Raw genomic sequence first — 24672 nt, 5'->3', positions numbered from 1 at the left:
AAGTCATCAAAAACATAAACATTGAGGCCAAGAGGTCACACTGGAAGGCAGCAAATGGGAAGCCCTACTACCAAGGGAAAAATGAATTCAATTTACAGAAAAATTTATCTTCTGTAGCCTTGATGACCCAGATTGAAAGAAAGCAAAGATAATAATCTGCCCAGATTTTTTTTCTCTAGTAAATTTACTCAATCAAGAAAATGTCTAAACAGGATTAGGAACACACTGAACAGTTCTCAAACTTTCTGGACTGCTCACCATACCGCTGAGCAAGGAGATGGACATTTATTAAAAATCTACTATTTGCAGGCAGTACACCAGGTGCTTTTAGTTAAGTTTTATTTAACCCTCAGAACAGCCCTATAAAGTAGCCACTGTCACCCCCTTCTCACAGAAGAGGAAACCAGGACTCAGACAGTGATAAACAGCAGAGAGAGAAGTCACACTGAGGTACTTCAGACAGTCTGTGCTTTCTCCACTGAGACAGAGCCCAAACCTGCTCCTCCTGCCACTACTTTTGCTAACTAAACTTAAAAGAAAAGAAAAAATCACTAAATTAAATAGGAAAAAACGCTTTGTGTGAAATTACTAAAGAACTCATGCTAAAACAAAGTGTAAACATTATACTAACATAAGCACTGGAAGAGAGGCCAATCTTCAGATTATCTGCAAAACTCTCTTAGTTGACCACTTGGTTATAAACAAAATACAACCTGAAAATGACTGGTCTAGCTCTCTGGGCCACAGTTAAGTGCACAAAGGCAGCAGAGAAGACGACAGTGGGTGACTGCCCATGTGTCAGAATACGTCTCCCATTTCCTAAAGATCTGGAACTCATTTTTATTTTCTTTAAATTACTGATTTCATGGATAGAACAGGAGTTTGATCATCAAGAGCATACGTCACCAATGTTCATCATGAAAGATTTAAGCTCAGAAATGACAATTAGGAATATTATAGCCAGAAGGTAAGAAAGACAAACTACTGGGCCTAACTAACTTCACTTCCATCAGAAAATGAACCATTATGCAGAATGCGACCACCTCAGATTCTCAGTTCAGTCCTTCATTCTGCAGCAACTGAAACGTCCGGTAGTTCACAGGAGCCCCAAATTCTACAAATATAGCAACTTAAGTGGCTTTAAAAAGCACTGATTAAGTGTATTTTAGCAGTAATTGCATCAATTAAAACTCTGGGAGAAATATGGAAAAACTGATTTTTATATACATCTTGGTGGCAAATCAAAAACTCAAGAGTAAAATCCCCCCCCGCCAAAAAATGCCAACTCCAAAGAATCAAAATTGCAGGTAACAGAACCCAAAGAGAAAAACTTACAGGAAGATGAAGTAATATGAATCCAAGGTTGCCTCCCTGGGGACACTAGCCTAAAGTAAAAGAGTATCTAAAACTTCTAGCCAGGTGGAACCTCCCATATCTTCCTAGAGGAAATTAAAAATTGTTAGGTTGCTGCCCTATCTTCTTCATCAACTGTGTAAAGACAGGCAATACATTATCTTGCAAACCTCTTCCTCCCTAAAATTAAAAGACCAATAAACTTACAATATCAAAACATCTTCTTCAGAATAAATTCCAGTGATAACATATCCTTTTAGGTACTTTCCTGCTTCAGTGAAATCTTCTTTTGCTAAAAATACATGGACAAGACCAAAAAAAAAAAAAATGGAACCTTTAAAATTATGTGGCTACTCAACTGATGAACAGATTTATAAATGAGAGTACTTTGTTACTAATTAATATTAAAGATAAATATTTAAGTGCAGACCTTATATAACTTAGTAGTTCTAAAATAAATCTGTGTTCTTTTTATGACATTTGATTACTACAGAAATATAAACTGATGTAATGCAACTATGGTTCCTTAAACAAATGTACTCTAAATTTATAAGATGTACAGCATTCTAATCATACACATTTACTGAAAAATATTTCTTGCTTTTTTAAAATTTATTCCTAAGGCAGGGTAAATGGAGACAACTATTCTATATGGAGCCTGGAAAGAGAAGCAGGTATGTAAAATGATATACCCATTATAATCACAGAATCTAAAAGAACCTACAAGCATTGACAATAACAGATGACTGGAAATTCTGGTCCTCTAGAAAATCTGTGTGAGGGTTCTGCAATTAGGAGGGATTTGTGTCTTCTTTTTTATTTCCCGGATTTTCCATAATCTGTTTTTGTTAACTTTTGAACTTAGATTAATTTGTGTATCAGCTTTTTCTCATTTGTTAGGATACAGATACTCAAAATTAAAACTATTATATCTATAGGTTTCTGAATACATTTTCATAAATAACAGCATGTGCTGGATCATATTAATAATCAGATAACCAAGAAGTAAGTCTGAATTTATAGTTGCAGATTAATGAGAAAAGAGCAGAGGGGACTTATGTAAATGACATACTCTTGCCGAATGTAGGCCAAACGATAGCTCAGCTTGCTGCACGAAAGGTTCATAGTAGTTCAAATACAAAAATGATGGAAAGCACCTAGCTGTCTGGGCATGCTGAACCCAAAAGGCCTGTACCTTAGCATACAGCACTATATTAAGGATGCGAGCATCAACACTGTTAACATCAGGTACAACAAAATTATTTTCTTTAAAAAGGATACATACTTTCCACAAGAGTGAGCACGTCTGTAGGAAAGCAAACGTACTAGAGTGGCACAGCCAGCCAGTAGGCAGCACTGAGAGCTTATTTATAATCATGATTCTAATAAGAAACTAGTAATCCATGAAAATGTTTTCTTTAGCTTGTGCTACACCAAAGTAGAAAAGATTCCTAAGAAAAAGATAAAAATCTATAATCTAATTATTTGTAATTCCAGAATTACATTAAAATTTAACAAATAATTAGATTATAGATTATTTTTCTTCGAATTTTTCTATATTTTCAAAATCGTTTATATAGTAATTTGAGTTCTCTAATTTAAAAAGATAGTAATTCTTTTTTTAAACAAACTAAAAAGAGTTTTTAACTAAGTTTTGTATAATTTAAAAATTCAATTCTACTTACCTGTTGTCATGGTTGGACTAAATAGTCCCAATACTGACACATTGGAATAGGAGATTAGATCTTTATATAACTCCCCACTTAAATATTCTTCTGCTTCTTGGACAGATGTTATGTTCACTGGACATGAAATCCTGTTGCTAAATGAATATATAACTATATTCAAAATTAGTTTTTAAAAATACTTTTCAAATGTAAAAAAATAAAAGTACTGAACTTAGAAAAGACTGTATGCCTCAAGATAAACATCTGACAAAATACAGATACTATTCTAAACAAACAAGCAAAATATTACCCTCATTAAACAAAATTTCTATCTCCCCAAAAGTGATGGAATGTGAATGCGCTCTACTCATCAATGCTCATCCTGTGATCTCAATTCTATATCCATCTTAACCCATTCAAAGTCTGTCAACGGCGTGTGGTAATTAGAAGTTTTATAGACCTAAAAGTTTAAAACTCTTAGAGGGAAGGTGAAATACTTACAGCTGGATAAATTTTAGGAGATCTTCAGTTCCTAACATACCACTATAAGATACTGGGTCCTCGCCTTTCTTGTACATTTTCACAACTGGAAATTCAGTAACATTTTGCTTAGTACACACATCAGGCCAATCTGCACAGTTTATTCTAGTAAGCAGCATAACGGATGTGCCTAAAGAGAAGGAACATGCACATTTTATAAATATTAATACTCTGTTGTTGGGAATTGTCAATATTTTTATATTCCATTCTTATTTTAACCTCCTCAGCAGCATGAAACACTTCTGTGGAACACTCTCTTCCCTTGATTTTTTTAAAATATGTTTTTGTTTTTATTGATATTTTGGAGAGAGAGAGAGAAAATTGATGAGAGAGAACATCGACTGGCTGCCTCCTGCACGCCCCTCACCGGGAATCGAGCCGGCAACCCAGGCACACCCCCGAAATCGAACCGGCGACCTCTTGGTACATGGGTCAACACCCAACCACTGAGCCACATAGGCTGGGCTCCCTTGATTTTTGCAACACCTCCCCTAGTGGCTTTTTCCCACCTCTCCTGCTCTCCTTTTCGTTCCTTTGGCAGGTTCTCCTGCCAGTAGGAATGGTAGTTCCTCAAGGCTCAGTTTATGCTGCCTTCTCTACTTGCTCTACACTCTTGTCCTAGACAATCTCAAAAACCATTACCAATCTACTGAATCTTAAATTTACATCTTTGGCCCAGGCTCCACCTAAAAGTTCCAGACCCATGTATTCTTACCGACTGACCTATTTCTGTTTTGAATGGAAACATCCTCAAACTCAGTACAGTATGTCTAAAACCAAATACGGTTTCCTTCCGGAATATATTGGTGAACACTGCCATTGTTGTACAACTCAGAAAACAAAGTCTCATCTTTCACGCCTCCCCACTCCTCACCCCTCCGTGTCCAATCAAATCAATCGGCATATCCTTTCAATTGCACCACCTACAATTTAAATCTCTTTTTTCTATCCATTTCTCTTTACTGCCACTACTCTAGTCATTCTTTTTTTCTGGGTAACTACAACAGGCTTCTAATTCATCTCCTTGAATTCGGCATATCTTTACACTGACACCAGAGGTATCTTTTAAAAACTCAAACCTGTTTTGCTAACAGCCCACCACCAACAACCTTTGCTGAGTTTGGTTTTTCTCACCCGTTCATGTCTCTGCATGTGGACCACTTCTTGGACACCCTGATCTACATCAGGTTCCTATGCTCTTACAGAACCATGCTCCTTTCTTTATCTCATTATGTAATTATATACTCATTTGTGTGGTTATCTGATTGTATGTTTCCACCAAGAGAGCTCCCTGAGAATAGGGACTGTGTCTATTTCACTCACCATTGATTTTCCAGTATCTACAGCAGTCCTTGCACATGAAACACCTTAAATATGGGTGTGAATAAATGACACATATGAAACTCATCCAAGGCTTCAGGTATCCATCTTGTCTAAATATTATAATTGCTTTTCAGCCTAAGAAAACACACAGTGGAATCCAAAGAGAAATTCCCCCCCCCCCCCACTTGTTCTATAATAATATCTGTAAAGTTCTCTAAAATATGTAAATCATTAGGTAGAGATCAAAAAACAAATAAAAATAAGTACCACACAATTCAACTGTGAAAGGAAGGAATAAATTCTAATAAAAGTAAACTTTATATTAGATCAAAGTAGGAGTCTTTGTATATCAATTTAGGATATAATTTAGGATGTAACCTAACCATCTGATTAAAACTGTGAATGCAATAATTTAATATTTTATCACCAAAAGTTTTTAATACTGAACATTCATTTTTATATTTTAAGTGATTCTAGATTATATAACAAAGATGTGGTTACTTATCACTAGATTTAATATTAGCAATCTGTTCGACAATACAGGCAGGGTGTAATCTGTCTTATTCACTATATTCCTCTGCCTAGTACCATACAATGTTGGTACAGTAGTTTGTGGAATGTACCTTATATTTCTTCATGAAGAAGTTTCAAATTTTACACTAAAGTATATTAATACCTGAATATTATATAAACATATAAACAAAGATAAATTCTTATTCCTTCTAAAATTATATGTGCTAAGTGACTTCTCTACAAAGTTTTCTATCCCTTATTTTAATTAGTCAATAAATACCTAGTGATGCTTGCTAATACAGAGTACATATTTTTCTTAAAATATGTTTTTACTGATTTTAGAGAAAGAGGAGGGGAGAGAGATGAAGAGATAGAAATATCGATGAGAGAGAAACATCAGTCAACTGCCTCCTGCACACCCTCTACTGGGCATCGAGCCCGGGCAAGAATCGAACCTATGGACTTCATAGGTCGAGACTCACCGGCAGGGCTAGAGTATCATGTTATATATTGGCTACCCAAGTATGGAATACAGTACTATGACAAATGCAGTTCTTTCCCTTCAATATACATCCACAACAGGTCTACCACTGCTAAAAATGTTATTGTCCCCTGCGTTCCAAGTTGAAAATTTTGATGTTATCTTTTGAAACTGAAAAAAAGAATATTGATACATATCATTAAACATTGTAAGGTTACCTATATTAGTTACCAATTTAAATTTTTTATTTTCTTTCCTATAAAATGATTTCAATATTTAATCATGTTTTAATTGGAATAGTCTATATTATAAGATGCCTACAGTATTATATCACATATACTTTATCAATGCAGTAATTTCAAATACGGTTCTTAATTTAAAGGGAAAAACTGATTCTTTTAGCTACAGATTCCTATGTAAGTATAAAAACTTGACATTTGCTGCCACCTTGTGACTAAGTATAAAATAATCTTCATTGCCTTGGATTAAGAGATGAAAAGTGACTTTTCCTCAAGTAGTCAATGTGAAAGGTTACAGACTAAATGCCAAAAATATTACAATATTTTCTAGTTTACAAAGTTATAGTTTGGGCTTCAACACAGATACAAAACACTATAGTTACCTATACTAATACATATCTACATTAAGCCCCCTGATATCTAATTACTATAAGAATTGTTACTCGTTAAGAATGAACTAAATAAAAAAGGAAATCAAGTCCTGGGTTGGTAATCTTTTTTATACTACAAACACATGCAACTCAGAGTCCTTGCACTGAAGGATCAGGTAGTCTCTTTATTTGGTCATTAATAAGAAGTGAGGGACTCTTTTTCCATTTTCACTTGTTAACTACCCAAATGGGCTGGGGAGATAATTCTATTATTCAGGGACATGATCCAATTACTATTTTATTATGGTTTATATTTCACCACCCTCCTTTTCCTTTCTTCTAATAATTTCCTAATAAGGCTGAAGTATCAAAAAAGAGGAAAGGAAGGAAGGAAGGAAGGAAGGAAGGAAGGAAGGAAGGAAGGGAGGGAGGGAGGGAGGGAGGGAGGGAGGGAGGAGGAGGGAGGAGGGAGGTAGGGAGGGTGAGGAAGGAAGGAAGGAAGGAAGGAAGGAAGGAAGGAAGGAAGGAAGGAAGGAAGGAAGGGGGAAGGGGGGAAGGGGGGAAGGGGGGAAGGGGGGAAGGAGGGAAGGAGGGAAGGAGGGGAAGGAAGGGAGGGGAAGGAAGGGAGGGGAAGAAGGGAGGGGAAGGAAGGGAGGGGAAGGGGGGAAGGGAGGGGAAGGGAGGGGAAGGGAGGGGAAGGGAGGGAAGGGAGGGAAGGGAGGGGAAGGGAGGAAAGGAGGGAGGGAGGAAAGGAGGGAGGAGGGAGGGAGGGAGGAAAGGGGAAAGGGGGAAAGGGGGAAAGCGGGGGAGGGGGGAGGGGAGGGGAGGGGAGGGGAGGGGAGGGAGGGAGGGAGGGAGGGAGGGAGGGAGGGAAGGAAGGAGGGAGGGAGGAGGGGAGGGAGGGAGGGAGGGAGAGAGAGAGAGAGAGAGAGAGAGAGAAGAAGAAAGAAAGAAAGAAAGAAAGAAAGAAAGAAAGAAAGAAAGAAAGAAAGAAAGAAAGAAAGAAAGAAAGAAAGAAAGAAAGAGGAAAGGAAGAGGAAGGAAGGAAGGAGGAAGGAAGGAAGGAAGGAGGAAGGAAGGAAGGAAGGAAGGAAGGAAGGAAGGACGGAAGGAAGGAAGGAAGGAAGGAAGGAAGGAAGGAAGGAAGGAAGGAAGGAAGGATGAAGGAAGGAAGGAAGGAAGAGGAAGGAAGGAAGGAAGGAAGGAGGAAGGAAGGAAGGAAGAAGAAGGAAGGAAGGAAAAAACTTAAATCTGTCCATAGGTCTGCAACTACAAAGGATAACCTGAAAGAGAATAACAGGATTTGTTTTAAGATATATATATATCAGGAATCACAGTAACTAAAGACTTAATCACCTCTTCACACTTGGGAAACGAAATAATCAAAAGTCAAATCAAATGTGGTTGAGAAATAAATGTTAGAGAAATGGTTCAAAAGGGATTTTGAAATCTCTGATGTTTTTATTACTATAGAACATGTTATATTTAGGGTGATTTTCTGGAATCAATTTCTTGAATTCACAAAGTCTCCAACAATAGAAATAAGTTGTACACCAGTACACATTTTCCACTAAAAAAAAAAAACCAAAATTTATGAAGCTCTATCATATTAGGTTACTCACTATTCAGCAATTATTAAAAACCAGATATTCTGGCCCCGGGTGGCTCAGTTGGTTGGAGTGTCGTCCCATACACCAAAAGCTTGTGGGTTTGATTCCCAGTCAAGGCACATACCTAGCTAGCAGGTTCGACTCCGTCGGGGTGCGTATGGGAGGCAACAGGTGGCAACCAGCTGATGCTTCCCACCTCTCTCTCTCTCGCTAACAGGCCTCCCTATGTCTTTGCTAGGATGGTGGCATAGACATTTTGAGTTCAAGTCCATTTCTTGGATTCTTAGTTTCGTACCACTGGATCAGGTTTCAGAGAACAGTTAAAATAAAAAGATCCTGGCTCTCTGATTAGACTGTAATACTGGGTCTTATCTGTCAAATGTTTACTTCATAGTATTTAGTATTTATTTAATAATATTTAATAGTAAATGCTTGCTGAATGACTGAATCCAGCCAAAAAGGTTATGGATTAACTGTGTGGCCACAAGTACTCAATACATGGGCTCTGTACTTGCTACTAAAGACAGTTCTATGAAGACAATCAAAATGAATGCTTCTAAGCATTTTTGAAGCTCATGGCTAATTAATCTAACCTTGCAGACAAAAACATAATAACCTGAAATTTTTATGCAGTTTTCTTCATCTTTAGCATAACACAGTTCTACAAATAGCTATAGCTCAGAATCAGGGAAGTAAGCATGCACACCACAGCACAATACCTTTCAATTTAACTGCCAAATCGACATAGGAATGCAAAAATGCCATGGATACTGCTTGCCCTATATTTTAAAAAAATTCAACAGATATTACAACATGCATATCTCCAAAGCATTCATACTTATGCATAAAAACATATAGATTTATGGGGTTTCCCAAAATTGTTATTTCTTAATAAGTATACAAACTCTTTGTTCCAAACATTTAAGAAGGTTCCAAATACAACTAATTTTCTGTATTCACACTGCAAGGAATATAGTTGAAGGGCTAATATTTAAAGATAAAAGCAATATACTTCCTATAAACCTGTAAGAACTATTAATATACTAAAGTCACTAGTTTGAATCAAAATAATATTTCTAAATTAATAAGCTGAACATCTAGTTCAATCATTATCCTTCAATTTGTAAGTCAGATATATATAATGAGTTTTACAACCCCAGAATCAGCTGGAAGTAAATGTTTCATATGTGCAGCCTACCTGGGACATAAGAAAGCTATGTCATCTTATTACATGTAATACACAGAATGCAAAAATAAAACGTGCCTACTTTAAATGTCCTAATATGTAATATAATCTCCTCTTAAGATTCATACTCACAACCAGCATAGAAAAGCACTATGCTGTCAGAAGCCATTACTGTCTTGTTAAATGTCTCTTCTGTTAGTTCCACTGTGAGTTCCAAAGGTAGCTGTCTCTTCCTATCTCTATAAACACTTTCTGCCACTTCATCATCTTGAATTCCTAAAACATTTGAAAAGAATGTAATGTACATATAAATGTATAATTAAAAATATTTTAGCTCTTTTCCCGGGTGAGCATATGAAAATTTGGTACTTTATAAAAACTTGAATTCACACTATTTTATTAGTTAAAGATGTATGCTGTTTAGAATACTTTCTAGTTGCCTGGCTTCCCATCCTAAATAACTCTGAGATGCTTCCTGACTCAGAAACTGTGACCTGTTAGTCAAGTCCAGAGCACTTATTTAAACTGGTCTAGAAATAATATGAATATTACATTTTGTTTCTAATAAAATGTGATTCAAAGTAAATTTCTTTAGGTTTTTTCATAGTCTTGAATGTGAATGCATTCTACGAAAAAGTTAATTCATTAAAATTTCCTGACCTAATGGGTGCTCGGCAGGAATGGGTCCCGGGGTGAGCATCACAAAACATATTACCCATATCTGGACCTTCATCCATGTCATCGTCTTCATCTTCTTGTGTTTCCTCAATGTACGTATTATTTTCTACATGGGATATTACTAAATCAACATCATGCAACACCAAATATTCCACTGGCATTCCCTACAAATAATTTTAAGAAACATAACTAAAATATAATAAGGCATTTTAATATAAAAATATTTTACTTGTTGACATTAAAATGAAGCTAAACTTTTGAACTTCGATTTTATATTAAGTAAAATTAACTCCACAGTCACTATGAAAAGTATCCAAAGCATACTTTATATAAAAAGACAGTGTACACTACTGAAAAAGATGGCATAAAAAGAGGAACTGAAAGTCTCACTTGCCAGAGGGGAGGGGCATTGCAGGACTAGATGAAAAAGGTAAAGGGATTAAGAACTACAAATTGGTAGTTACAAAACAGTCACAGGGATGTAAAATACAGCATAGGCAATACAGTCAATAATATTCTAATATTATGTACAGTGCCAGGTGGATACCTGAAATATAGGGGGGGAACACTTTGTACAGTATATAATTGTCTAATCACTACACTGTACACCTGAAACTAATACGAAATAACATTGAATGTAAACTGTAATTGAAAAATAAAATTTTTTTAAAAGGAAGTCTTGCTTGCCTCTTTTCACAATTACATTATACTGAAATCTGAAACAGTCCACATGTAATAGTAAACCCTACCTCAATATAAAATGGAAATATATACAATTTTATTGCAAACAGAGCCAAACAAAACTATTTTGAATATTCCACAGAAATATTCAGAAAAGTACTTTATCTAACATAATCCCACTAAAAATTTAAACTGTTTTAGTTATAAACATAAAAATATTAACTGCCCCAGGTATTTTAAGAGTGCCAAATTCTGTTTCCACTTGAGATTATTCCATTAAAATTTCTTTCACTAATGCCCAACGGCAACTAGATTATTTTAGTAAACTATCTCTGACTGTAACTATACACTAGAATAAAGCTAACAAAGAGCTTTAAGTGTGTCTGTTCTTTGATATCACATATCCTCTTTTCAATATTATATTCAAGGCAAGCAATTTTTTACTCCTGCAGAAACATAACGATGCTAAAAGGAAGGGGAATCAAATTCAATCAAACTGAATTTATTCCAAATATACACAGAGATTGTTGAGGTAAACTTTTTACTGAAGTATAATACTGATGAATTTTTACAAAATGCACACACTTATGTAACCACCACACAAATTAAGACACAGAACATTACCAGCACACCCAGAGGCCATCTCCCCCAAAGGTAATCACTGTTCTGTGACTTTCATCTCCACCTATAAATTTTGCCAGTTTTTGAATTTATAGAATGGAACTATACAGTTTGTACTCCTTTTGTGACTGCTTCTTTTGTTCAACATTATTTGTGAAATTTACCCACGTTGTTACATATAAAAGCAGTTCATTCTTTTTCACTGTTGTATTCATTATATAAATACATTAGTATTTACTTACTTATCCACTATACAAAATTAGCTGTATTTTAACAATTTAAGACATCCATAACTAGGATACCCGCATTAATTTTAATTCTTCTATAAACCTATTTCCCAATAACAAATATTATAGTTTCTCATTTAAGGATCTTTATCTACTAGAAAAAAAAAAAATGGCTTCAGAACGTATTCTTTCCATTACCTAGTGAAAAGGTAGAGCATACTAGCCCCATACTACACATATTTGAACAATACTACAGTTTTCAAAGTATTTTCATATTTGCTCTTACAAAAAGTTTTGTAAGTTAGAAGTGAGGTTTTATGACTATTCCACAAATGAGAAAATTGAGCCTGAAGAACTTGATGCATTTATTTAATCCCAGAACTAGAAGAAACAAAATCCAAGTCTTCTGACTCTTAACCCAGTATTTGTCATATACTCAGGTAAAAGAACTTAAGTACAAACTGGCAGTTTGTAAACGTATCAATCAATTTTTTAGCATATGTATATAATATTTAGGTGTTCAGAATTAGAGTTCTTAATAACTATGAAAAATTTTTAAATATTTAAGAAAAAAGAGGCATTAACAAAAATTTACAAAGTAAATATAAATGGCCAATAAACTTTCAAAAGTTCATACAATTAAAAACAAGAACTTTCTTTGCCTATAAAAATTTTTTTTTTTTTTTTTTTCAGATTAATGCTCAGTATTGGCAAAGATATGTGAGAAAGAAGGAATTCCAAACCCTTTCAGTAAAAGTATAACCCTTCTGGAGGGCAATTTGACAATATATTTTAAAAGCCTTAAAAATTCCCATTTCCTCTGACAAATTTCACTTCCAAAAATTTAGCCAAAAGAAAGAATCAGTGATATTCAAAACATTATACAAAGGCAGATACCATAGCAAAATAGTAAGTAATTAAATATAATTTTAAGTTAAAAGTAAGATATATAGCATGATCCTGATTTTCTTAAAATATATATGTAAATAGATATGTGAATATGGGAAAAGAGACAAACTAACAAATGGAAAAAACACATCAAAACGTTAACAGCAATTATGTTTGAATAGTGGCAATTTACAGAATTTTTCTATAAGTATATATTGTTTTAGGGCCACATGCATTAACTTTCTTTAAACAAGCAAACATTGTAGTCCAATACACAAAATGACTAACCTCTTCTTTTTTGAAGACCACATTAGCTTGCTGAGGAATGTCCACTTCCAAAGAATCCCTTTTTCAAAATGGAAATAAATGTTTTATGTTGCTAATCTGAAGGATAATAGTCATCCAGAATGTCAATCTGAAACAGAACTGTAAGTTCTCATACTAAAAAGAAATTTACGAAAAAGATTACAATTTCGTGAGTCAAAAATTTCACACATGAATACAGACCAGATTTTCTGGTCTCTATCTTAATCTATATCTTCATTTTAAGGTCTAATTTTAAAGTCTAAATGTTAATCAAGCTAATAGTTGTAGACTTTAGCTTAGCAACTTGTTCTAACAATTATCAGAATCTATTACAAATTTGAGTTTATTTATAAGTGAACAGATTAGCACATTTAAATATGAGAAAAATGCTAGTGTTTTACTAAACACAGTGTATATTTCATGTTCAAGATACCTTAACAAGAGTAGAACTCCTGCTTTTCCCAGAAGACGCCAAGCAACCCATTCTGCAGATCTTCTATCAGCTTCATATGTAGCTTGTTGACTAACAATAAAAACCAGTGGTAATCCTAGTTGGAGATGAACAGTTGAAACTTGTTGAGGGTCTTCAGCAACTTCTGTCTTCATTTAAAAAAAAGACCAAAATGTGATTATAATGTTCCAACGTTTGGATTTAAACTCTGCTAATTCTTATTAATAAAGTCTTGAGTAAAAGAACAAGTCTTTGAAATAAATCCAACAATACCAGAAATGGTCTCATAATTTCTAAGTTTAATGCTTCTAATGTACCTATCCAGTTAAAGCATTATAAAACTAAACAAATTTTACAAGAGGTAAAACATAAAATCACAACCATAACAAGCATAGTATAAAGAAAAAACAATAAATAAAACAGTGCAGTACTGAAAAAGAGAGATTCCAAATGAAACAGAACAGATAATTAAGGAATACATTCTTTCATATAAGAATTTAACATATAATACCATGTTACAGAACAATGAGGAACATCTGAGTTAAGACAGCAGCTTGAATGCACACATCTAATTTCATTTCCTCCAGAAATCCCAAAAAAACTACAGCAGTAGAAATTTTTAGAAGAGATATACATACGTGAAGAAATGAAAAGAGAAAAGACAGCAAAAATTTGGATGCTGAAGAACAGAATAACTGAGTCTACAAAACAAAGCTCTAAGCCATGAAGGAAAGCTAAGGAGGACTAGGTGAAAGCTTTGGAGAAGCAGTTAGATCCCTGGATTCCCCTCCCCAACTCCATGAGCATAGGCACCTGTCCCTCCCCCATACCAGGAGAATTCTGCACGGACTTTGGGAACAGCTGAGAGTGTGAAGATCATGCCAAAAGCAGGGGAATTAAGTAACCAAATACTGAGAGGCTCCCCAGCCCCCAGCCCACTCAGTTCCCAGAATGCTCGCAGCCAGACTTCTATCTTCCAGCAGAAGACTGGAAGACCCTTGCCTTGGGGAACTGAAGTAATCCTGAGTCCACTATTCTGTACTTCTTGGACTGCCAAACCTTTCTAGGCTGACACCAAGGTTTAGAATCTCTGCTTGGCTCTCCAACCAGGCACTAATTTCAAAACTGCAATTACATAATTCCTGGTAAGTGTAACAAAGTGAAAAAAGATCAGAGAATTTCCCTTCTTGTTACCTATCTTAAAGAAAACACACAAAAATAGTTTTTTAAAACAGCAAGAGAAAAGTCGTGAGCAGAAATTTTAGGAAAGGGGCACAGATTCAAGTCAGAATGTTGTAGCCAAAGAAGAAACAGATTTTTAGTAATGCTTGGGATGAGTCCTAATCCTGCCCCCAAGGGCAAAAACAGTACTGGTAAGTGGACAAAATCCTGAGAATTCTTGGTATCTCAATACAGGAAGAAAAGGAAATGAGGCTGGAGAGAAATAGTGGCGAACTGTACAGTCAACTGATCTCTCTTTTGGACTCTCTGCTAAAAGGGGAGATCGAAACAAATTCACAGGGTAATTCTTCCCTTGGAAATAAGATAAATGCTCCTCCTCCATGTGAAGGGAAAGGAAAAAGGCTTATATACTGCTTTTTAAAAAAACTGACTGAAGCCAAAATCAAACTAAACAAAACTGACTCAAAATAAACTCAGGAATGAAGCCAGTACAATTGGGACTGGTGAGCTCTGAATCTATTTAAATGTAGAAACAAGGCTTTTTAAAAAGTGGAAATTATGGTTACAGAACATAATATATTATAAAATATATATATGTAAAATGTTATATGTAAAAATACCCTAACAATCAACAGGGTAAGAGGAGCTGCGATGGAAATAAATGTATGAAATTAATTTTCTCATCTTTCACAATAAGGGGTGAATCAATACTATCTTAAGTGAAAACATCATTTTAAAAAAATGATTTAATTTCCTAATGTTTTTCTGAATCATTTTCAACACGTATGACAATATTTCCTAGGAGAACCCCTAATGATTTATCTAAAGTTCCATAATCCCTCTAGTTTCATATCAGTTTCTTTTTCTTCTATTAAATTCAAATAAGATTAAATATAATACTTCTCACTATAAAGTAGCATATGCAATATGATATATCCATCAATCTATTCACCACTCTATCTGTGAGTGCCTTTTTGGGAGCAGAGACGACTGGTGTGATGGTCACCTAACAGATCATTTCTGAGTGATGGAATTAGGTGGCTTTAATTTTTTTTTTCTTTATACCTTGCTGTACTGTTTGAATTATTTATAATACACATACACCATTTTTATTTAAAAAGGACATGCTGAGTGAAAGGGCCTACTGAAGGTTTTACACAAGCTCAGGAAAAACCTGCAAACTTTCAGAGAGAAAAGTCTGCTAATCACCAACACCTACTGAGTCTCTACAACATTCTTCCAGGCTAATACTAAGAGGAACACCAGAAATGGTACACTTCCAGTATTTACCAACTTTTAAAACAGTGATCAAAATATTCACAAGAGGTCTTTTCTTGACCAGATGTGGTCTTTGTGATCTCAGAGTGGTCACAGTGCATTATAACTACCAGAGACTATTTCCAATACACAAGGCTGTATTTGTGTTTCAATGCAACAATACTCCAAGGCATAAAATGACCATTTTATGAACAGTCTACCATCTCTTCTACCTTTAATACGGAAATACTCCCTAAATTCCCCTAAATTCAAAATATGTATGTCCAAGAAAAAGGGGAAGGATTTAGCTCATCTAAGTAAAATGCATACCTGTGAATCAAAGCAATAGATTTAATGTATGAGTTACCTAATATATTAAAATAAGAGACATACCAGCAGAGGTGCTTCCATTGTCTTAATAAACCGATAAATGTTCAGTGTAGTCAATGTCTGTCCCATTAGTGTTCTTCGACACTGCTGCGTCAAGTCCAGGACCAGTTTGCAATGAAGAAAGTAGAGATGTGCACGTTCTATATCCTCTATGCTGTAAGTTAAAAATCAGGGACAGGCTCACTTGAAGTTCACTGTGTGATCCTTCCAGCATCCAGAAAGACATAACAAATCTCCTTAAGTCTCATGCTTTTGAATTAATGTTTTTGTAAAAGCCTAAGAGTATAACATTAAAATAAAATGGAACTAAGCTAAAGATATAGAATAGTAAAGAAGATTAACCAAATGCTTTTAACAAACCGCATTAGTTGCATAAGCAATTTTTTTCCCCGAATTCTTTCATATGATAGCTTCTAAATTAGGTTATAAGCAGGTCTACATAATTTTTAAAAAAAATAAAAGGCTATCACCTTGAGAACAATAAGATTATCTTCAAATATAGTTTCTTTTCTAGAGATATGCTAAATAAAGCTTTCTAACACAAATTTTCTAGGTTTAATTTAAATCCAAATCTGTTTTGAATAAACTTCAGCCAACACATGCCTTAAGATAGAAACCATGTGATGCTTTGTGGGAGTTAGTGAGTTTGTATCTGAAATATTATAAAACTCAGAAAATATGGCTTATAATTTGATTTTTGGCATTCCCTTCAATATGAGAATTCAAAGATAAACTTATAGTGGTTGAGTAAGATTTGCCAAAATTAAAATAGCATTTTAAAAAATTTCCACATGGCATTAGCAGGGTTTGGCAAAATACTGAAAATTTTTATTTTTTAAATGTAATTTTATCTCTTGAGACATGCTTAAATTGAGCTCCAAAGTTCACTGATTTCAAATTTAATTATAAAGCCATTTCTAATAGATTCAATGATTAAAGAAATGATCAAAGATTTACTTAATACCTACAGTATACTGGGACCTGGACTAAAATACAAAAGACTATGATGAATAAGTCAATTCAAATCCATGAGGGGCTTAGACTGAAGGAGGTTTATTTAGTAAAACAATTACAGTGCAGTTTATTAGTGCTTTAATATACAAAGTGCTATGAGAAACAAAGAAATATTTAATTCTGCCTCAATTTGGGAAGGGGAAAGAAAGGGTTCAGGAAGATCATCACAGAGATTAAAAACAGCAAGGGAGAGAAAGACTTCTCCAAGAAGATAAAACAAATGGATATTTCAGACAAAAGAAACAGTATATCCAAGGCACAAAGTACATAGGTTTTTGAGGGGGACCCTAAATAGTCACATATTGAAAGGAAAGTGTTGAGAGCAGGAGGACCTAGCTGAGGCTGGAACTTGTATCATAATCTCTGCAATAATAATGCTGGATAGTTTACTTAATCAGGGGCCATTTGGTTATAGATAACATAAACCAAAAAGGGGGTTGGGGGAGAAACACTTATTGGAAGTTTAGAAGAGCATTTCAGAGAATACAAGGAAAAATAAAGTAACAGAGAGTAAATATAGAGATCAGAACAGCAAGAGCTCCGAGACCTTCATTTTGCCATTAATACTCTTCAGCTCCCAGCTCTCTATAAGGACAATGCTCTCTGCTTTACTTCTACATGGGAAAAATATTCCTGTGAGCAAGAGAGCCACAACACTGTATAATTGCTTTTCTATGCCCAATTCTAAGTTTCTGGGAGAGGGTATCTCATTTGCTCAGGTAAACTAATGGATTTTTTGGCCCTAGGTCAGGTGGCTGCCTCTCACTTAGCAGAATGTGATATGTATGGGGCGAGGGTAACACCCTTCTCGGCCTATATACACAGATTCTTTAAGAAGGGAATCTAGAGAGGCAGCAGGAAGTCCTGGTGTCTCTACAGCATGCTACCTCTTTTAGTACCTGTCAATATACACCTTTCTTAACCAACATTTAATTTCAAGCATACTAAGGCCCAACATTATATAACAATTAATATACTAGTCTTATCCACTGTTAAAACCATAGCAACTGGAACAGTGCCTAGCACACAGAAAATATTCAATAAATATTTGTTAAATGAAAGAATGAACACATGAAAGAAAAAAGGCATTGGCCTCTCCCCAATTTGGAGACAATCCAAAGTTATAGCCAACTTTATAGTCAACTACTTCATCTAGAAGTGGTGTCACAGGACCACTGTATTCAATCCACAGTCCTTCCCTGTCACAGCAGGTCCAGGTATGACTTCTCACCATCTCGTTATCCATGAATAAATGAGAATTCAAATATCCCATATATCATATACTCAAAAGTACACAAAAAATGGGATAACTGAACATTTTTTTAATTCCCATTTTAATAGTGGAGAAAAGCAAATACCCTTCCAGAAATTACTATGTTTAGTCACCGGTCAGAATAAAAAAATAGATATAGTCTATCTTGCTCAACAGGATTTGTAAAGTAAATGATAGGACCTACATATACCCTCCCAATAAATAACCACCTCTTGTGTTTTAAGCATGTCAACGTTATTTGCAACTACTCATTATCTGAATAACAAGCTGGTAACACAAGAGAAAGTACAAAGAACTAACCCAAAGAGAAACTGTGGGGCTTCCACAAAATCACCATGGGGTAGATAACAAGGCTTCCCCTATTCCAGGATGGGAAACTGGCAGTTGGGTGTAGCAAAGTAGCTGGCTAAATGACTGCTATTGTACCTTGAGAATCAGTGACTACTTACAGTAGAGCTTTATGGTACTGTTAGCATAACTTTCAAATGTTAAAAACCTTAATTCTTATATGAACAGTAGACACACATCAAAGTTTTATTTAACTTATTAATGAGGGAACCAGCAGAATGACAGTTCAACAGGAAGAGACTAATGGAAAAGGAATACTGGCTGTCATACAGAGCAATAAAAACATAACTTCTCTTTATAGGAGCTTTATTTTCTGCCAATCCACCCCCCCAACCCCACCCAAAAAATTTAACTTTATCAGTTTTCTATGCACTAACCTCTAAACTTAGATTGTAAAATGTCTGGAATTTAATTAATTATGTGTGGTATATCAAATAATCACTATTTTCTAAGAGATTGGCCAGAAGACTCATTAAAAACTTTCATGGTATAAAAAAGTCACATGATCACCATTTGGCTTTGCCTTAGATTAATTTTCCTGAAGAGCATTTTAAAGCCAAACTTAAAGTCTTTAAAATAAACTGGTTAATTCCTTGTGTCCCTAAATACTAAAGTAAAGAAAAACTTTAACCCTATGTTGCCCAGACAACTGTCAAAAGAAGTCCTCTACCTAAACTGTAAGCTAGACAAAAAAAAAAACATCTAAAACATTCCATTCAAAAACTGTACTTAAATATATTTGAGATTACAACAAAGTAACTTACAGAACACTCAGAAAGAACTTCTGGAGCTTAATTATGAAAGCTCTTATTTTATCACCTATTTCATCACTGTGGGAGGTCTATTCCTAAAATACACTTGGCTACTCATAGCATCACATCTTGTGGCTTATCCATATTGTCTTCATTCACCTTAGTCTAACATCACTTCTGCATATTTACATTCATTTTCGTAGTACAGCAGATGAGAGTAAGAAGGGATTTCAGGTTTCATTTATATGTTCCCATCTGCTTACAGTTCCTCTTGGACAAGTCCACACTGTGAGAACATAATGGAAATGATACATAACTAATGTGGAATAAGTAAACTTAAAACTGTTGACATATATCTCTTATACATACCCAATACTTTCCAAAAGGGCAATTTCTGTGGTTAATACAAACTGGTATGTGGTCCCATACACAAAAGCAGTTTCCATCACTGCCCTGTGCTCTGAAGAAGAGATAAGAGAGTTGGGAGACAGGAGTTAGTTTGTGTGACTCCACGTAAACTTCTATTCTCTAGACTGCCCTACACCTTTTTATGCTCTATTATATTTAAAGAAAAATCCTTTGTAGGGATGCCAGTTGGGAAAATGCAGACTGTTAGAGAAGTTATGAAAAGTCATTCCATTCAAGGTAAGAGAAGAATTAAGGAGTATAAAATGAGTTATATTTGAGAATATAACATATGAAAAATCTGTAATAGCTTCTTCCTAGCAGCAGACAAGAGAGTATGAGTCCACCATGTAACTTTTGTATGTTATAATTTATATATGTATGTATCTGTGTGTTGTTTCTGGCTTTTTTTTTTTAATGGAACTTGTTCTTGAATATTGTTTAGAGACAAATCATTCTACAGGCACGTTAAGGAAAAAAAGAGTTTATCTTCCACCCCATTTCCAATTTCCAAGAGATAACTACTTTCAACTCTTTTACTTCTTTGGGTATTTACCTCCAAGTCTCTAAATTACATTCTCATACTCTGATTTCCTAATTTTTTGTAAGTGTTGGTATTATCTACTGATTTTCCACAGTGGAAGATGATAAATTTTAGCTCTCTTCTCCAAATCCCCACTCCACAAATGTACACATTTCTATCCCCTCAATTTTCCCAATATAGTTCTAATTTTTATTAAATTAATAGTCCACATTTACATTGTTATGAGTCAGTAATTACTATTTACAAATGAGCCATACAGTACAAAATGAGTACTTTTCCTCTTTTGAACAACTTTTTTTCACCATAGTTATACTGTTCTTTTTTTATTTTTGTATAGATTTCTTACTAGTTTATTCCTAAATTTTTGCATCATTGTCTAACCCTCTTAATAATTCAAATATATCAGGTATACTATCTATTCCCTGTTCTTGGAGGCTTTTCTGCAGAAACGTGTCCAATATGGACTATTGCTACTTGACCTGCTGTGCAAATCTCCTCCTGATGAATTCACTTCATCGACATTTTGGGGATCTCATTCTCTCTCTTGTATTAGGTCTGCTGACCTGTTACCCATAGCTTCTTGACTAATTTGCCCCCTTGCTCCCATTCTCTAGCACTTCCTATGAGAGGATATATGGAATACACATTTCTGCCAGCTTGCACTTCTGAAAATGTCTTTATTCTACTTTCATAACTAACTGCAGTTGTCTGCTTATAGAATTCAAGGTTCAAGTCACTTCTGAGAATTTTGAAAGCCCCGTTGCATTTTCTTCATTTTTCAGGGCTGCCACTGAGAAGTCCACTGTCATTCTGATTCTTGACCCTTTTACTGCAAACTTACTTTTTCTTTCTGGAAGATTTGAGAATTTTTGTTCCAAAATTCTGAAATTTCAAAATGAGATGCTTTGGTGTGGCTCTACATTCATCCACTATGCTGGGATTCAATGGGCTCTTTCTATTTGGAAGCTTGAAACCTGCAGTTCTGGGAAATTTTCTTCAAGTGCTTCTTTGAAGATTTCCTCCTTTTCATATTTTATTTTCCCTTTTCTCCTCACTGTCTTTTCCAGGCAGTTACCTTCCCCTCCACCACCTAATCTTCTACCACTTATATCGCCTATCATCAGATTATTCCACTCAACACTCTTTCCTGTTGGAGTTATCTACCACCCCAGCCAGGGTCACTCCCCCTCATCACACAGTCACTCTCTCTAATACTACTCCTGTCACAATCCTTGGTGATTTTATTATTCCCATAGATGATCCTTTCAAAATCCTTGTCCTTCTCTATAGACTCCAATGATCTTTCTTCAACGCTACCTTAACCACTCACTGTTATGTTCCCACTGCAGGCCTTTAATTAGCAATTATTGCAAACTCCTCCATAATCTCAATGTCTAGCATCCACCCCCGCCCAATCCCCATATCTCCATCTGGCTAGGTCACACAGCCTAGCACATCACTCTAACACTCCAGGACCTAAAATCTTACCACTTTTCACTGTCAGTCGCACCCCCGCTCAGGTCCTTTCTTCCCTCATAACCCTGCTTAAATTCCAGAGTAAATCTTTATAATCACTCCCCTGCCCATCTGGCTAAAACACAATCCATATTAAATCAAATACTCTGCCCATTCTGTACTTACAAATTGATTGTCAAAGTTAGAGTTTTAAAAAATCAAGAAAAATATGTCATAAACAGCAAGTATCAAAATATTTAAAAAGAAAGTCTGTCAGTCAACATTTACTGAATACTATAAACTACTCTGCCAGGTACCATGAGGACTGTAAGCAAATAAAAATAGTAACAATTAACACAGAACACCTATTATACGCCAGAAACTATTTTAATTATTCAAACTCATTTGGTCCTCCCAATAGCACTAAGAGGTAGGCACAATTTTTTCACCACCTTAGTGATTAGGAAACAGGTTAAGTAAGTTGTCCAGCGTCATACTATAAGTAATTGATGGAGCAGGAAGTCTAACCTAGGCAGTCTGGCTGCAGAGTTCTTATTCAACCACTATACTATGCTGCCTGATTAAAAACAGAAAACATAATAGTAAAGATGCTTTAAGTTTATTCTAAAATATTAAGATTGTGGTGAAAATACACTATTTTAAGTTCTTCAATATATGCACACAAGTACAGATGCATAGATAAGATTAAAGTTAATAAATACCTGGTGTTCCAATGGCTCTTACATACGAAAATGCAATGTTTGCTTTTCCTTTCAGAGCATTTTCTATATTCTGAAGGTCTTCCAGGGTGGTAATATATTTTACTTCGTTAAAAAGAAGGGCACTAAAATAAAGAGAGATTTAATTACTAGAAAAATCTGATATTAACTTAGTTATTTAATATATATTTGTTGAGTAAATTAAAGAACCTAATAAAAATATCTGGTCAAAGCCTAAGCATTTTAATATTAAACTGAAATTACTCTAAGTCATTAGTCTGTCCCTGATAATATTGACCAGGGACAGAGTGAGAAATGGTGCTCCTTCTCCTTCACAGCCACCTCAATGAATTTACACTGTACTCACTAGCATCCTAGTCTGGCCAAATAATCCCTTATAGTTAGTCCTCTCAATTCAATACATTTGAGCCCATCACACATCCAAAATGCAGCCTTCCTTCCATGCCTATATGGTCCTGCTCGACCTAAGCCTTGCCAACTTCTCCCACCTTGTTTTGTTCTACCATTCATGTCTAGCATACTTTAGGCACACCTCAGGGCCTTTGCACACACAATTCTCTTTACTGAATGCTAATCCCTCTGCTCCTTCTCATAACTCTGGTCTTTGAGAAGCCTTCTCTGTTGGTCCTGTGTAAGGAGGTCTGTAGCACTTTCCTATTCACTTCACACTATTTGATTCCTTCCTAGTACTTCTCATAATTTATAAATACTTATATATTTACTTGTTTATCCCTTCCTCTCACATTAAACTGTTAGCTTCCTGAGACAGGGACCTTGCGTATTTTATCACTATTTCTGTAATAACTTAGAATAGAGCATAGGACACCATAAGTAATCAATAAATATTTGTTGAATGAATAAAAGAAAAGGTAGGGTAGAAATTACTTATTCCCATTCTTCATGTGAAGAAATGCAAGTTCAAAACACTGCAAAGCTTACTTACTCGAAAACATTTACTGAATCAAGGAGCCAGACACAGAACATGAAACAGGTCTTCTCACTCCTAGTTCAGTGACCTCTCCACTTGACCGTAATTCTTCCAAATCATCTTTTCAATGTGTAAATCAGACTAATTAATCATATTTCTTCATCCAAAACAATCTTCTCTATTAATTTTCTACTTCCATATGAACTCTCTAACAACTCATTTCACTTAATGTACGTGTGTGCATGTGTGTGTGTGTGTGTGTGTTTGTTAGGCAAACTTTAAGGATTTCCAAAAGTTGTTCCTGAGAGATCCGAAATGAAGGCAGACTGAGTAGAGGCTACACTGACACTCTCCTGAGACCAAACTGGAATTACAACTAAAATATAGTAAAATCATCATGAATAATCAACGGAAGACTAGCTGGAGAGCACCCTCAGAAGCAAGGATGAAAAGTGGAAACCACATAGAGGCTGGTAGGAAGTGCGGATATGAGATGGCTGGCTGGGCTCCCACAGGCAGCAGCTGAAGGTCGGGAGGGATATCTCAGCTGTGGGGGGTTCCCACTGAGGACTTTGGGGTCTAAATCCCAGGCTGGGCTTCCCAGTCCAGAGCACCAGAACTGAGAAAGGTGCCTATATAATATCTGGCTGTGAAAAGCAGCAGAGTTTCTGTCTGCCAGGTAGAGATGGCTGGAAATGCAAGCACCCTCTTAAATAGCCAACACACAAAGTTTGGCCCTTTAAAGGCCAAACTCACCTTGGGCTCTGACAGAGGGAAGGCAGAGTGGACTAGAACAGTATGAGGAGAATCTAGGGGGGCTGGCTGGGGGAACAGATCTTAGAGGGCACTAATCTGGACCCCAGTGCTGAGTCATTCTCCCATATGGCAGAGGACATCTTTCTCAGGCAAACATATGCCTACTCAGCAGCTTTTGCCTGGGAGGGAAAAGCAATTGCCCCACCCTTCTGGGAAACCTCTGGCCCCACCGCATGGAGTTTCTACAGCCTGAGGATTTTTAAGAGACTGATAAAAATCAGCTGCCACACCCTGTGGAGTTTCTACAGCCAGAGGCTCGTTAAGAGATTGAATAATAGCCTCTGGCTGCTTTGAGTCTTTACCTGATTTGCTTCTGGACCCAGGGCTTGGAAAAGCAGATCTTGGTGCATATCTTGGTCTTGTCCAAACACACCCAGCCCCAGCAGAGTAAACCAGAAGCTGTGGAGTGTGGAAAACTTCAAACAGGGTACTC

General features: G+C 35.7%; 1 protein-coding gene across 2 annotated transcripts in view; it reads right to left on the bottom strand.

Moving 5' to 3' along the window:
* TXNDC16 (thioredoxin domain containing 16) overlaps nucleotides 1-24672 on the bottom strand; it is a 67426-nt gene that overhangs the window by 11031 nt on the left and 31723 nt on the right. Inside the window, exons 6-16 of one of the 2 annotated variants that reach the window (XM_016198114.2) lie at nucleotides 22478-22599; nucleotides 19721-19811; nucleotides 15968-16118; nucleotides 13118-13284; nucleotides 12667-12724; nucleotides 9999-10125; nucleotides 9416-9559; nucleotides 8817-8876; nucleotides 3522-3690; nucleotides 3039-3175; nucleotides 1561-1645 (exon numbers count right to left, since the gene is read on the bottom strand). In XM_016198114.2, coding sequence (XP_016053600.2) covers nucleotides 1561-1645; nucleotides 3039-3175; nucleotides 3522-3690; nucleotides 8817-8876; nucleotides 9416-9559; nucleotides 9999-10125; nucleotides 12667-12724; nucleotides 13118-13284; nucleotides 15968-16118; nucleotides 19721-19811; nucleotides 22478-22599 — 1311 coding nt within the window. The remainder of the gene's footprint in view (nucleotides 1-1560; nucleotides 1646-3038; nucleotides 3176-3521; nucleotides 3691-8816; nucleotides 8877-9415; nucleotides 9560-9998; nucleotides 10126-12666; nucleotides 12725-13117; nucleotides 13285-15967; nucleotides 16119-19720; nucleotides 19812-22477; nucleotides 22600-24672) is intronic. The other variant, XM_016198117.2, reaches the window with a different exon arrangement.

Source organism: Miniopterus natalensis, chromosome 1 (genome assembly GCF_054644295.1).
Source record: "Miniopterus natalensis isolate mMinNat1 chromosome 1, mMinNat1.hap1, whole genome shotgun sequence".
NCBI lineage: Eukaryota > Metazoa > Chordata > Mammalia > Chiroptera > Miniopteridae > Miniopterus > Miniopterus natalensis.
Note: the sequence above shows the minus strand (reverse complement) of the source record. Positions and strands in the feature narration are given on the sequence as shown.